We start from the raw sequence: 14,735 nt of genomic DNA on the forward strand, positions 1-14,735 counted from the left end.
TTACACAGGTCCCTGCAGTCTGTCGTTGCACATGGAGTGCAAAGGGTCATCGATGATGACCCCTCACCCTGACGCTTACATCGACGCTTCTTTCACCTTGCCGCCAACGGGTCTGATGCCTCCAGATGTTGGACCTCGACACCCGCCATTCAGGAGTGACGGCGCTGGTCCCTCTCACGGTCGTAGGACGTGGGCGGATTGTTTGGATGCTCCGTCATCCCGCAGAGCCCAGAGGAGCCGGGTTCTTGGAGGGGGTCCTTGCAAGAAGACTCCGAGTCTGAGAATTTTATCCCCACCAAATTATGCCGCTGGATTGTGGCATAACGAAGTGGAGGAAGAAGAGGAGGAGGACGAGGTCATTGAACTCGTGAATGTGGAGAGTTCGGTGGAGGTGATCAACCTCGTGTCGGACTCAGAAGAGGAGGAGGACCCGAGTGAGGGGTCCAACATTCCTGGAATCTTCTGAGTCAGCTTGGGGGCCAGTCGATGTCCTCTTTTTGTTTTTGATGGAGGGCTGTGTATCTGGTGATTTTGTATATGTAGTGGCGATGTAGTTTCCGCCTTTATTGAACTAATCTGTAGGATCTGATTATGACTTAATTGATTATATGCATTACTTTATTCAGGAAATTGTGAATCAGGTTAAGTTATCCTTTGATAACGATAAGTTGATTTTCCGCATTCGAGTTACTTAAAGTGATGTCCCGGAAAAAGGAAGGTTTTGAAAAGGAAACAATTTTATACAATTTCTTTATTCAAAAAAAAAATTTACCCATTTTTCCGCAATGTTTTTGATAAGTATTTTTCGGGGCGTTACATCTCCCAAATTTTACATTTCTCTTCACCCCTCAAAAATACAACTCTCAAACTAACTCTTAAGGTTTTGGTTCAAGGTGTGATTTCTCACTTGTAGTTTTTCACTCTTCCTATGTCCTGGTAACAATTGAAATCCCTCATGGTTGAAGGCTTCTCGGTTACAGTCATGTCCAAAAATTTCAAAAAACTTTGTATTTTGAAGGCTAGGCTGAGGAGTAAATTTACAAAACTTACTCTTTGAGTAAGTGGACCCCACTCTATTTTTAAATGAAAATGTTGAATTCCCTTATAAATGTTATTTTTCAATGCAAAATGACTTCATCTCCCTACTCTTTCTAACATCTTATTTTTAATCAAAGATATCTATGAAAAACCAATTATATTCTAAAAAATATTAATAACGAATGAATAGGGTAAATCATATTTTATAAAGAATTATTAATAATGTAATTCTTTTTTTATAAGTAATAATTAATGTAATCAAGTTAAATGAATTCATATTTTGACACATGTAAGATAAAATGATATAGATATGAGTCTATCTCAATCTATTTAAAACTTAGCTCATCCACTAGTTTTAGTATTAATAACCTAATTTCCTTCCTTTGCCACGATGTTGGTATTACAACGCAGGCTTATTTGACCAGAATACCCATAACTGAATTTGAAAGACCCAAAGCCTCGTTGATGGAGATTGATAGATGGAGACACATAAAATACCTAAAAAACTGGGTAAGAAGAAAGAAGACAAGCACAAAAGAAGGGAGGGGGTAATTCAGGAACTTAGAAAAGGCACTAGAAGGCAATGAAAGATACATTTGTCAATTTTGGGAAACATTAGAAATGCAATGAATCCTATCTAATATAAGTTTTATATCTTTTTTATTTAAAAGTACTTTGAAATGTAGATGGTTAAAAATAATTTTATGTCAAATATCACTATCTCCATCTTGTCTACACACCGACATAGATGATATAGCCTTGTCTTATCTGCAACCTATCCTAAGTGTGAAGAAGGGGCATGCAAAACTCAGCGTCTGAGAGGGATAGTGGCTGCACACGTTGTTCAAAACAAATATCCCATGTTATAAAAGATGTTTCAATTCATATCTCAAACTAATTAGAATATTATTTTTTATTATTTTTTGTTTTTAAAATATTCATTTATTCACTTATCTCTGTATAATTGCAATCTTATTGTGATAAGTTACTATTATTTTAATTAATGGAGAGATAAATGTTTATATAAAAGAAAACATAATGAGATGTTTCAAAAATATAAAAGATACATTTATCTTTTAATTATAATCAAATTATATGTTTTGGAAATGCATTTGTATTTTAATTAATGGAAATAATTCATGATAAAGATTTATTATCCTAAATTATATTTTAAACCATATCCAAAATTAATATATTATTTTTTTGTTTTTATTTTAATATTATTAGTCAAAAAATGAGTTTAAAGTTTAAACACAATTTATTAGAAAAGCTTATCTGTAGTGTAATACTGTAATCCCACGCAGGTCCCATTTTCTCTTTCTAGTTTTTCACATGCTTCCGAACCGAGTCCATTTTCTCCGCCTGAACGTGTGCGGGGTGCCACGTTCTCACTACAGAACTCATTTTAAATTTGGATCATAACTTTTTGGACAAACAGAAAATGTAACTTAGTTCGATTTTTCTAATCTTCTTAACATTATTGTGAAGAAATATGTCAAACATGTTTAAAATTGTCACCTTACTCGCAAGTCAAGGTAGGTAATGGGGTCATCCAATGATTTCGTAGTAACGTACGACTATTTTTGAATTTTATAATAATGTATAGAATTTGCGGCCTATATTTAAATTTTACTACTAATATATAGAATTTAACTTTATATAGTTACACTTAGGACGATGCTATGTGATCCTGCACAACCTGAAATTTGCACCCTTGAGATATTTGAAGAAAATATGAATGTTATTTATAGAGAAAAAAATGTCTTTACTAATAATGTATGAGTTCTATATAATTTTGCTATATCATTCATTAATTATATTTAATTATCATTAACTCTCCAAAAGTAATTCAAATGAATGGTGGATAATATAGTAAGTATTTATAAAATTTTACTTTGACAGTGCATAAATATTTCACTTTTACTTGTAACTTGAAAAGCCTTGATTTTTTTTCTAAATGACATCACATGCTTCGATTTTATAATATTATGTATATGCTGACTCAGTTGCTTTTTTGTATATATTGTTTGAGTTTAACTGATTTCTTTTATAATTTTGATATGACAAAACTGATTGAATTTGTAAAGTTTTATGCACGTGATCTCTTTTCAACTGATTTGCTGATGTTTGATAATTAACTTGAGACTACATCATTGATATGAATAACACTGTTAATTTTTTTTATAAAAGGAATCAATAATATTTAAGATAAGTTGGTTGAAAGTGAAAGACTCATTGTTTAGTATATCTTATTTTGAAGTTAACAATACAACTATAAAAAAAGTTTTTTTAACTATGAAAATTGTGAAAAATAGATTGTGTATCGGATGAAAGATGTATGAATGAATGAATGAATGTCTAATGATTTATATTTTAGCGAGAACCATTCAACATAATTGACAATTAATTGATCATACAACGATTTCAAATTGTGAAATCAGGTTAATTATAAGATATGTAATTTATTTGATTCAATATATTTAAATTTTGTAATTTTAACATTAATATTTTTAATATTGATGATATTTATTATTTTAATTTTTAACACATATTGCATATTCTACTTCTCAATCCTATATCCATCATTGGTTATACTTTAGAATATTTATTCATTACTGATTTATGGAATAGAATGAATAAAAATGAAAGATCGGAGAGTGATTCTGAAGTCTTCTGTTTCTCTTCATGATATACATCCCAAACACATAAATAAGTAACCACCTTACAATCTTATCTCTACTCCTTCTTCCCACCTAGGAAAAAGCATTTAAAAAATGCAGTAATATTTAAACCCAATGATTCAAATACCATTTAGGAATACAAACATGAAAACTGGTAGAGTTCTTAGGATTCTATAAATAAAAAAATAAAAAAATAGAGGTAGCAAAACATAAAATGGGTATTATAAAACAATTCTTCCATTTTGTACTCTCTCTTCAATCTTGTTCCATAATCCAAACACAATGGTTTTGAGTTGATTCTACATGTTGTCGGGATCTTGGTCCACATTGTTCTCAATTAGTTTTCTTACACGTTTCCACTACAATCACGTTAAGAATATATATACATGTGCATTTGACTAGGTTTAGCTTAGTTTATTACTATTCTTGCATTTCATTTCTTATATAAATACCAAAAACCATTTATTAACATCACTGCATTTAAAATTGCATTTTCCTGCATTTCTGTCGAAACCCATTTTTTGGCCTAGACAAGCACCTTACTCGTCTAGCACTTTTGTTAATTTATGTCTAAACATTCACATTACATTTCCGGTCAAAATCATTTTGTGTGTAAACCCTCATTTTTACATATAAGGTTACTGTTATACCTAGAACTCATTCCTTAAATTCTAGCCTTGTGACGGATGGTGCTAAGGCGGGTAAAATGGATTATCTAACAAGTTTAGGCTAACCCACTTAGGGTTTTGGGTCAACCATGGATTGAGCCGAAAAGACTTAGCTTCTATGTCAGCTCATCCAAAGTTGACTTATGCGACCTACCAGCTTATTCGGGTTAACTCAACATAATTAAAAAAGAGAGTAGCTCTAGTAAAAAAATTAGATATACATTATGGTAAAGAAACTGTGCTAATGTTGCTGGTATGGAATGGATTTTTATACCTTTATGAATTTGTTAGGAGTCTCATATTCGATAGAATAACAAATTTAATGTTGTACTTAAGCTATGAGACTCTCCCACCTAATAGACTATTTTTTTGGGTTGACTTCTCCTCATGTGTTAAGTCATAACAATTGATATCTTTTATTGAGAGTTGTGTCATAGAAATAACTTCCTGTAGGCTGAACTAAGCCACCAAAAAGGAGAAAGAACTACCATCCGGTCGGTGTCGGTAGATGAAAGCTGCCGTGAACTTCAGCCCTTAAAAAGACGACAATGTTAGGAATCTCATATTGAGTAGAATAACAAACTCAATATGGTACTTAAGCCATGAGTTTCTCTCATCTAATAAACTAATATTTTTGGATTGGATTCTCCTCATGTACTTGAGTTCATGCAAGTGTACTAGGATTCCATGTTTTTGGAAAAGTTGCAAACCCATCTTCTGTGCAATCCCATGCAAGGAAATGTGATGCTTACTCATATTATGTGTTGCCTGCATTTACATGATAGAAGATTATCTCGAGGAAACTGAACAATACTAGTTCCAGTCACTATAGTTACAATATATTTTAATTCTCTAGCATTTGTATGATTTATTTAACCATTATATTGCTACAAAGTATGCAAAATATGTTTGTAAGTTTTAAGACAATTCGGAAACTAAACAGATACAATATATAATATCGGAAGTATGAGAATATAGTGCACGTATTGTGGAAGTGATGATTCTAGTCATCATTTTTTTATATAAAAAAGTTTCAATATTAGTTATGATTTATCAAAGTTGAATTTAAGTAATTTTAAGGCTGCCAATTGTATGATTTGAAATAATGATATTATGATGTATTAACTCGAACCATTGATTTTTAGTGCTATATGTTCAGCATAGTCCTCAATAATCAGATTTCCACATTCAACTGAGTTATATTTGTGTATTGTAACTACAATTTTTTATACTATAAATATATTATTCATTATTTATGCCTACTTCTTTTATTTGAACGAAATCAATAAACCTGTAATTGTATGAAGTTTAATATTTTTGTACCATAAGTATTATAAAGTTTTTACAAACTAAATCATATGTATTATTACTTCTATTTAAGAGTCTGTAATTCTTAATCATAAATGTTGGATAAATCGTACTTGTAAATATTATTTTCTCTATTGTATATGGTGCATTGATGCATTTAGTGTACAAAGAAGCCGTCTACTACCTCATAAGTAATCATTTAAAAAAAGAAGGAATCTATGAAGTATCAAATGGACATACTTTTAAATGCTTTTGGCAAAGGCGATGATTAATTAAGATAGGTAAAAGAAGTAATGTTTGTATTGAGAAGTGGTATACTTAAGGAGTAAAATAAAATATACATGTTTGCTTAAGGACAATGACTAATAAATTCAATTAACAAAATATTAGAAATATTATAGTCTAGAGAAACTAAGGCTTTGTTTGGAAGTTATGGGGAAAATGGAAGGAGAGAGATCAATGAGTTAGGAAAAGAATGGAAAAGAATGGAAAAGGAAGGAAATTCCCCTCCTTATTAGGAGTATGAAATTTAGACGAGGAAAGTAAACTAATGATAATATAAGATTTTTTTTTATTTTTCCTTTAAAAATGTAATTAACAATGAGAAATGGACAATAATGTATAATTATATAATATTACTAAAAATGTTTAGTCATTTTGACATTTTATCTCCAAAAAACCCCAAATTAGAGGAACTTTAAAAATTGATATATAAAAGGTTTTGGAGATAGGGATGGCAAAAAAACCAACCTGTGGGTACCCATGAAAATACCCGCAACGGATACTCGCAATAATAGCTTATGGGCAGGAGCGGGTTTTGTGATACCCGTCTCACAGTACCCGCAAATTTATATATTTAGTTAAATTTTTATATATAATTATTATTTTAAGATTATATATCATATATTTTATTATTATTATTTCATAATAAATTACACATATTTGACTATAATCATAAATTTATCATATAAATATCATATATTATTCATGTAATAATTATTTTTACATATTGATTATTATAAATTTTATAAATACATAATTAAAATTAAAAACTCGTTGGGTACCTGCAAATATCTTTTACATGCACGGCTATCCGCAAATATTGTGGGTTTGGGCACGGGAAACACAACCCGCGTCCGCTCGCGCCCATTGCCATCCATATTCCAAAACCTTTCATTCTTCTTCATCCAACTCTCAAATAAGGGACAAACTTTTCAAAGTCATCTCTTCCCTTCTCTTCCCATCCACAACCCTATTCCCAAACAAAGCTTAAAGATTTGATAAATAAAAATTATGATACTAAAGCTAAGGACGGTGCCTCCTCCACTCCCTTTGTCTCGCCAAGAGCAAATTGAGAAGAATCAAAGCACGCGCAAAACTGTGGGATACACAGATCAATCTAGAAACAAAGATTCTATTGTATTATATAACAGTTGAGTTTAACATCTATAGTTATTATACAGTTTTTATGTAGTCAATATCGTTCATGTATGCTACATTCCTTAAAGAATCAATAATAATTATGTAATAATAATAATGTAATTGTTGCTTGTTTTCTTGTCCCTCCCGACCACAACAAACATGCAAACCAACTTATGCCAAATGCTATCCATCTCATTTTTTTTTGTCCTCCTTTAACCTTAACATTTTCTTTTTTTCTCTCTCCAATTCTCTACCATGTTCTAATTTTCATGTTTTGCAGCTGAATTGTCTATAAAGAACAATGATCATTTCCATTATTAGGGACGCAAGTACATATCTATCCTTTTGTTTTTAATGACAAAAGTGTAATTTCATTCTGATTAAAGATAAGTTATATTTCTTTGTTTTTTGAAACAATTGTCTCTCAATTAATGGAAATGATCTGATTTATAAATTTAACATTATTGTTTTGTTGTACATAAATTGACTAAAGTTGTGAATATAGGTAATTTTGCAAAAAGTAATATTATTCTTTTTTTTAATGAGATAAAAGAATATTATTCCCTTTAGTTGTAAGGAGATAGAGGTTGCCAATGTTATTCCTCATCTTGATTGTTGAGTACAAGGGATGTAGAGCGCAATTCAAAATAAAAAAAATATTTCAAATTAAAACCTTAACTATTTGGATGGGCTTAAAAACGCAAGTCATAACTTAACTATTTGGATGTGCAATTGTACGTTGAAGAGAAGAAGACATGAAATGCGGGTTAAGTTTATTTTTTTTTGGGGTACTATAAAGGGTTTTATCTCACCTTTCCTGGGTAATGAACTAATTTCTCTTGTGTTTTATGACGTCCCTCCCAAGAATCGAATCCTTGATCTTTTAGTCATCATAGAGATCTAGCAAAACTTGACACCAATAGAACAATTTCTTGTTGGTGATTAAGTTTATTTCAAATGCTAGTAGAAGATATTTATTTTTAATTAAAATTTCTTAAATATTTCACCTTTAATTTAGGGAATTTAGATTTAAACCCCACAATACACGTTTTAAACCCTATTATATCCTCTTATAGCTGTTAAATGAGATACAATCATCAATCATCACTGTAGCATTTTCTTCAAAAATTTTAATGCAAAGACCCCATCCATACCATAAAGCACGACAACACATCTTCTACCCTAAACGTACTACTTTATGTACTCTTTCATTCTCATTGGTTAGAAAATGTAAAATTAATAATATTTAATTCAGGTTTTATTTTTTTGACCAATGAGAATAAGAGATATGTGTAGTGTTACAAAGTTTGCGATAAAAGATGTGGCTCAATAAATCACAAACACACTATCAACATCAAACACTGCCACTAATAATAGAAATTGTGAATCATTGAGACATGGATTTATTCAAATGAATTCACTCCTTTTGACTTGAGCATCCAAAGAAAACTTTTAAGGCTTGTAAATTAAGAGAAGTTAATATTCATATATGGTTTGCAAGGTCTGATTATGCTCACAAACAATCATGTCGTTAAAGATTCTTTTAGGATGTAGCCCCTCTCTCATGACCAGTGTTTTAAAATACGGACCACATCAGATGATGCAACATGCGATTTTTAGTTGCGGCAATCAGCTAAACCACAACAGCAACAGCCAACAACAATTTAAAGCCCTAGTGATGACTGGTCATGTTTCTGAGGGATTTGTAAGAAAAGAGCATAAAACAATGTAAGTTAATCTCAGTCACCTAGACGCCAGAAGCGACCTCATTGGTTTGACTCAGTTTCACGACCTCTTTTAGTAATTGACTGACCGATTTTTTTACTTCATCGGGCACCACCAGCTGAGGATGCACCAACTCTAAAGCATATGAAGTAACAACCTTCATAACTGCAACCAAATGCAAATTGCTGGTACCAGTTTTCCACACACTTTGATTAATAAACTTGCACGACTGTTGTAGCGCGCATTTACTGCAAACCTGATTGAAAATGAAACTGTTAATAACGAAGGTAAATATATGCATAAATAAATTAAAGAACATGGTAAAAGCCTTCATGAATGCTATGCCTTACAGTGTTTTCTGGAACCTCGAAAAACTTTCGCAAACTTTTAGCAGGGAAGACACTACTCCTGTCGACTGAGGGGCAACCAAATGTTGCAAGTTGTTTCAAGGCACTTGCTGATAGCCATCTGTGAATCCAAAATCCCAACAATTTGGGGAAATTATAAAAGATAAGCAACTAAAAGGAAAATGTACATTGTTGCCGATCCAATTGTAAAACAGGTTAGGTGCCCAAATTAAAGGGAAATGCTAATTGAGTTACTTGCAAGTTTGCATGGCCGATATAAGAAAGGTAAAATACGAAATTTGACAACTTTCATCCTCAATGCAGGTTAATGAAAATTTAGAAGTGCAATCAATTTTATGGATTCATTTTCATATGACAGCAGATCATCCAATATATATGTAAATTAAACCCACAATCCTCAAATAAGACATTAATAGAATGAACTACTTACACTATAACTACAAACATTCGATGCACAGGATCCTCGGTACCTAACAAGATCTTAATCCTCTCATTTATCATCATGGACTTTCAATATTTGATATTTTACTATTTTACAACTTCTATTATGCTCGGCGATTTGGTTCTTAGGCAGTTACTGGCAGTATCAGTTTTTGTCTCAGCTAAGAAGAAACTTCTCATTTCTGGTCAAGCAAAACTTCATTTAACATCAATTTATTGACAATCTAATCCAAGCAGGAACTCAAACTATTTGTGGCAATTAATTACACATCCAAAAGTGATTTTATCAAGATTATTCATACAAAATTAATTCTACCAAAATCACTCTTCAAGCACAAACTATGTATTGTTGCTTCCCAACCATCAACAGGTAAAATTGATGCTCACTACATGGTTGTTTTCTCATTTTCAAAATACAAATCCCTAGGAACAGATCTGCAATATATATAGTCTATCTTGCAGTACATGCACCTTATCTTCTGATATTGTGATAAAAACAATACAGAACATCGTGTGTAAATAAGTTATGTTTTTAAGATATGTATCCCATATACATGTTACTAATAATTAACAAATATGATATTAAATATAACTTTCAATGGTTTCATATCTTAATTCTTAAATGTAACCACAATGTTTTATTTTAATCTTCCCATAAAGCGATCAGTCTGCCTACAGAACACTGGTCTTGATGCCCAATCCCCTCCTAAATAAAATAAAGCGAAACAAAATATATCCATTGACTGAGGAAGTTAAAGGAACCCGATATTGTACACAGACTATCAAGTCTAATATCACTTTTTGGTCCCCCCCCCCCATCCACACAGCGCACGGCACCACAATAATACAAACTATATCTCTTAGATTTTTGTTTCATTTGTCGGTTCTGTGAAATGATGGTAGCAGAAATAGCTGTTTAAGGTATCCAGATCCAGCATATGAAAGATTGTCAAATAGTTCTATTATATAATGATATCAAATCTGCATAAATGAAGGAAATTGAAATTGATAAATATCAAAAAAATTGTCCAGACTAGATACCAAATGACAGGCAGATCAACAATAAAAAATAATCTTTCAAAAGAATAATGACATCCTCGAACAGCCACAGGTCAGGTTTAACACAAGTCATGAAGCCCTAAGTTGAAACTCAACATTATACACTTGTGTGCGCACATATATGTGAAAAATACAGGTACATAAAGATATTATCATCTGAATCTAACCACTTTTCACCAGATTCGGAGAATAAGAATGATATTTTGTAGACCATCACTCTTATCTTTCCGAGAAAAGAAAGCTATCTAAGAAGTAAGAACCTTCTGAAATACCATTATCATCTCATCACAACCCCATAGACTTAGAACAACAAAGTCTTGCTACTATTTTAAGCTGCCTACCATAATGCCATAGGACAGTATTAAACTACCAGAATGTTTATGCAACACAAAATTATCCGCAAAGAATTAATCCACCTGTGCTTCAGTAGTCACTAAGAGGAGGAAGAATTCATTTTTTTATAAACAAAATGTTTAGCTATTTTAGCTCTTAGAAATCATGAACCCTTTAGTTGACTGAACAAACTTAAAACTGAACAGCATTAGCACCAAATGGAGATCACTAATCTCTTTCACTTCTAATCAAATGTTGCATGAACAAAACATAGTTTCTATTACATTTCCAATAAAAACATAATATGTGCAACATGTTACCAAAGATTTGTACTTAGCTCTATTCATGCTATATTTACATTCTTTCATACAATTCATCCACATTAAATCAAACATATAAAAAAAAACAAATCAACTAACATAAACCAAACATGCAACATACAAAGAGGTCATGATCATAATCAAATCTTACTTGGCAATTTCCTGATTGTCTCTACCAAACCTCTCGGCCGCGAATTTTACATACCCCCTCCCGAAAGAACTATCAAACCAAGCAAGGTCAAACCTTTCCTTCCCCTTCGCGAAATTAGCATCCTTAAAATACCCATTCTCATATAAGTATTTTACAAACATCTCCATATCAGGTGAAAGCTCCTTCACAATCATTGGTTCCCTCACTTTCACTTCCTCCACATTCCTCCTATTCCTAACACTAACAACTTCTTTATCAGGTTTACTAGTAAATGCAGCATATAAGCTCAACTTCACAGTACTCACTGGTTTTTTCACCTTCTTTGGAATTGGAACGACCCTTTTTGTTTTTCTCTCTTGTAAGTGGATTCTCACTTCTTCTTCTAACTGTTTCAGCTTTTGGTGCAAGTCCTTGTTTTCTGGTACGGTGGGTTCGGTTTCTTGTTCGGTTTGGGGTTTGGGTGATAAACCCATGACTTGGGTGAAGAGGGCATGGAGGGGTTTATGGTTGGGTTCGGTTTGGGGTTGAAGGTGGAGAGAGTGATGAGTATTGAGGGAAGACGTGATGGGTCTATGAGGGAACGGAGTGGTGAGGAGTGAGGGGATGCGGCGGCGAGAGAGGAGGCTTCTGAGGAGAGGCATGGTGGAGGAGGAGGAGGAGGAGGAGGGTATATTGGTAATGGCTCAAAGTGGCACAACCATGGAAATGAACCAAAACTATTGGTTTTTCTATGAGGTACTTTTTGCGTTTGACTCCTCTCCATTAATATTTAATGAGAGACAATTTATGAGAAAATACACTAAAAATTCAATAGATAATGATATTTATGACTTTTACTTTTCATTGAAATTACAATTTTGACCTTAAAAATACATTACAAAGTATAACTTGAGTGTTACTTGTACTTTTTATTTATTTATTTTGATGTTTATTTAGGTTACTTTATGTTTAATATATTACTAACAAATTGTTGGTCTAATAGTTTAAAATTTCACTAAATTCTAGTGATGACTATAAAATTAAAGGGTTCGATTACTATTAATGACATTTGTTAAGAGGGGATACCCTTAGTAATACCAAAAATATATATATAGTCAATACATTAACAATTATTATTTTATCAACTCTTCATTTAAATTACTTATAATTAATAATAATTAAATATTAATGTCGATAATATAATTATAGTGTATAAATCTCTTTGCATACATCTTTATTGGAGTGTTGATATTAATATAGTTATACCCCTCCATTATTGTTTTGCATATGTATAAAAAAATGGAGTGTTATATGTAATTTCAACAACAACAAAAAAGAAGGGAATGTTACTTTAATTTACTTTTTAATTTTTTTTATTTTTCATATAATTCTCTTTTTTCTCATCAAAATTTACATTTTGTTGATCAAAATTGACATGTTTCACTTGTAAATTTATCATCCATAAATAATGTATTATTTGATCACATTAGTCACTTCCCTATGTGTAATAGAATTTGAATGTTGTTTTTGTATGGAATAATTAATCCATTTATCATATAGGCTTCTTTGGTGAACAGATTAAGAGATACAAAATATAGTAGTTTATCCTATAATTTTTGTAATCTAAAGTTTGTTGAGCCATTATGATATGATGACGAGGCCATCATATAGGCCTATTCTAACTTATGATGTTAAGGTAGTGTATTTTATTTTATAAAAGGATTTGAGTTAGAAATAGATAAGATTGAATCCATAGTACCATCACACCTAAACATTGTTGTCCACTACCACCACCAACTCATGTACACCAAATATTATTAGTGATGTGTGGATTTCATTTTTATTGGCATAAGATAATATATAAGATTTAATTTGAGACAACAAATTTTTATTCTTGAAAGATATATTATGCTTAAAAGGTGAAACTATGTAATTATATTATATATTAAGCATCATTAGTTTTTGCGTGAGCACCATTACATGGTTTAAGAATTATGCTTCCAAAAATAATTTTTGTAGGAGTTTGTTCTCATGCAGATGTAGAGATTGCTTTTTTTGTATGGAAAAGGCATAAGAGGATAATGAAGTATCTTGTGAGGTTTTTCAACCTTCTATTAATTAATACCATTTAATAGCAATATATTCTTTCTTTCCATTTTAAGGGAAACGACTATTTTTGTTTCTGTTTTTTTAGTTTAAGAAATCTTGAATAAGGTGAAAGTAGTTGGTTTAAACCATAAAACTGATGGAACAAAACCAAATCACAAAATGTGGTTCAATTTCGTGGATCGATTATTTTTTTAAGAAGCATTTATGTCCCGTTTTACTAGATTTGTGGTTTTAGAAATTTAAAAACTATTGGAACCAAACAGAAGTACATATTAAATTTGCAGCTATAAAACTATATATAAATATATTCTTCTGCATTCAAATTTAAAATGCACCGGCTGAATAAATTGTGAATAAATGAATAAGGGGCTTTCCCTTATGTGGCATATGGGCTATAAAAATAAGAAAACAAAAAAAATGTATGTGCTTAGAGTGTACAAAAAGTTACTTTATGATTACTAGCATGTTGATAGGCACTCTCGTGTTTGTTAACCCGTTTTCCTATTGTTTGTAATGTGTAGTTTGTATATTATATTTATGAAGTATATTACTTTTGTATTAAATAAGAGTATTTCACAATTGTGTTTATTCGAGTGTTGTAATTGAATACATGTTAAAATTGAACATTCAAATAGTTTAGTAACCCACATTTATTTGTATAGGTAAACTGTATGATTAAGACATAATCATTGAAATAAGTCCTAATATATAAGGTCTTCATGAAATGTTTGTCAATTGTATTCTTATGCATTCTTATTTTTGTAATAATGATTACACAAAGTAATAGACATGATAAATCGAGTAATGAATTTCCTTTGATATGAGGATATTGAGAAATATTTTATGTTTAGAATGTTGTTATTGAATATTGAAGCCCCAATGTCGAATTATATTCGAGAATTCAAAATTTATATATTTTTATAGGAAAAATAAGAGGTAATTTGGGTGATGTAATACAAATTTTTATAGAAATATGAAATGTGTACATAATTTGTAATTGAATTACAAAAAAGCAGTAAGAATAAGTAAAGAAGAAAATAATAATGTGTGATAAGGTCATAATGTCAATATTCTCAATAGTACATATTATGAAACAATAACTTTGAAACTAAGAAACAAACGGTGAAGAAATA

The 14,735-nt window shown here is 31.1% G+C and overlaps 1 protein-coding gene across 1 annotated transcript; it reads right to left on the minus strand.

Annotated features, from left to right (window-relative positions):
• LOC109348094 lies at positions 8,501-12,230 on the minus strand. The gene is made up of 3 exons (XM_019588314.1): positions 11,515-12,230; positions 9,193-9,310; positions 8,501-9,098 (listed from the first exon to the last, which is right to left on the minus strand). Exons 1-3 carry the CDS (start codon positions 12,153-12,155, stop codon positions 8,865-8,867), a joined length of 993 nt encoding a protein of 330 aa, XP_019443859.1. The 5' UTR covers positions 12,156-12,230; the 3' UTR covers positions 8,501-8,864.

The sequence above is a fragment of the Lupinus angustifolius genome, chromosome LG05, assembly GCF_001865875.1.
Source record: "Lupinus angustifolius cultivar Tanjil chromosome LG05, LupAngTanjil_v1.0, whole genome shotgun sequence".
Taxonomy (NCBI): domain Eukaryota; kingdom Viridiplantae; phylum Streptophyta; class Magnoliopsida; order Fabales; family Fabaceae; genus Lupinus; species Lupinus angustifolius.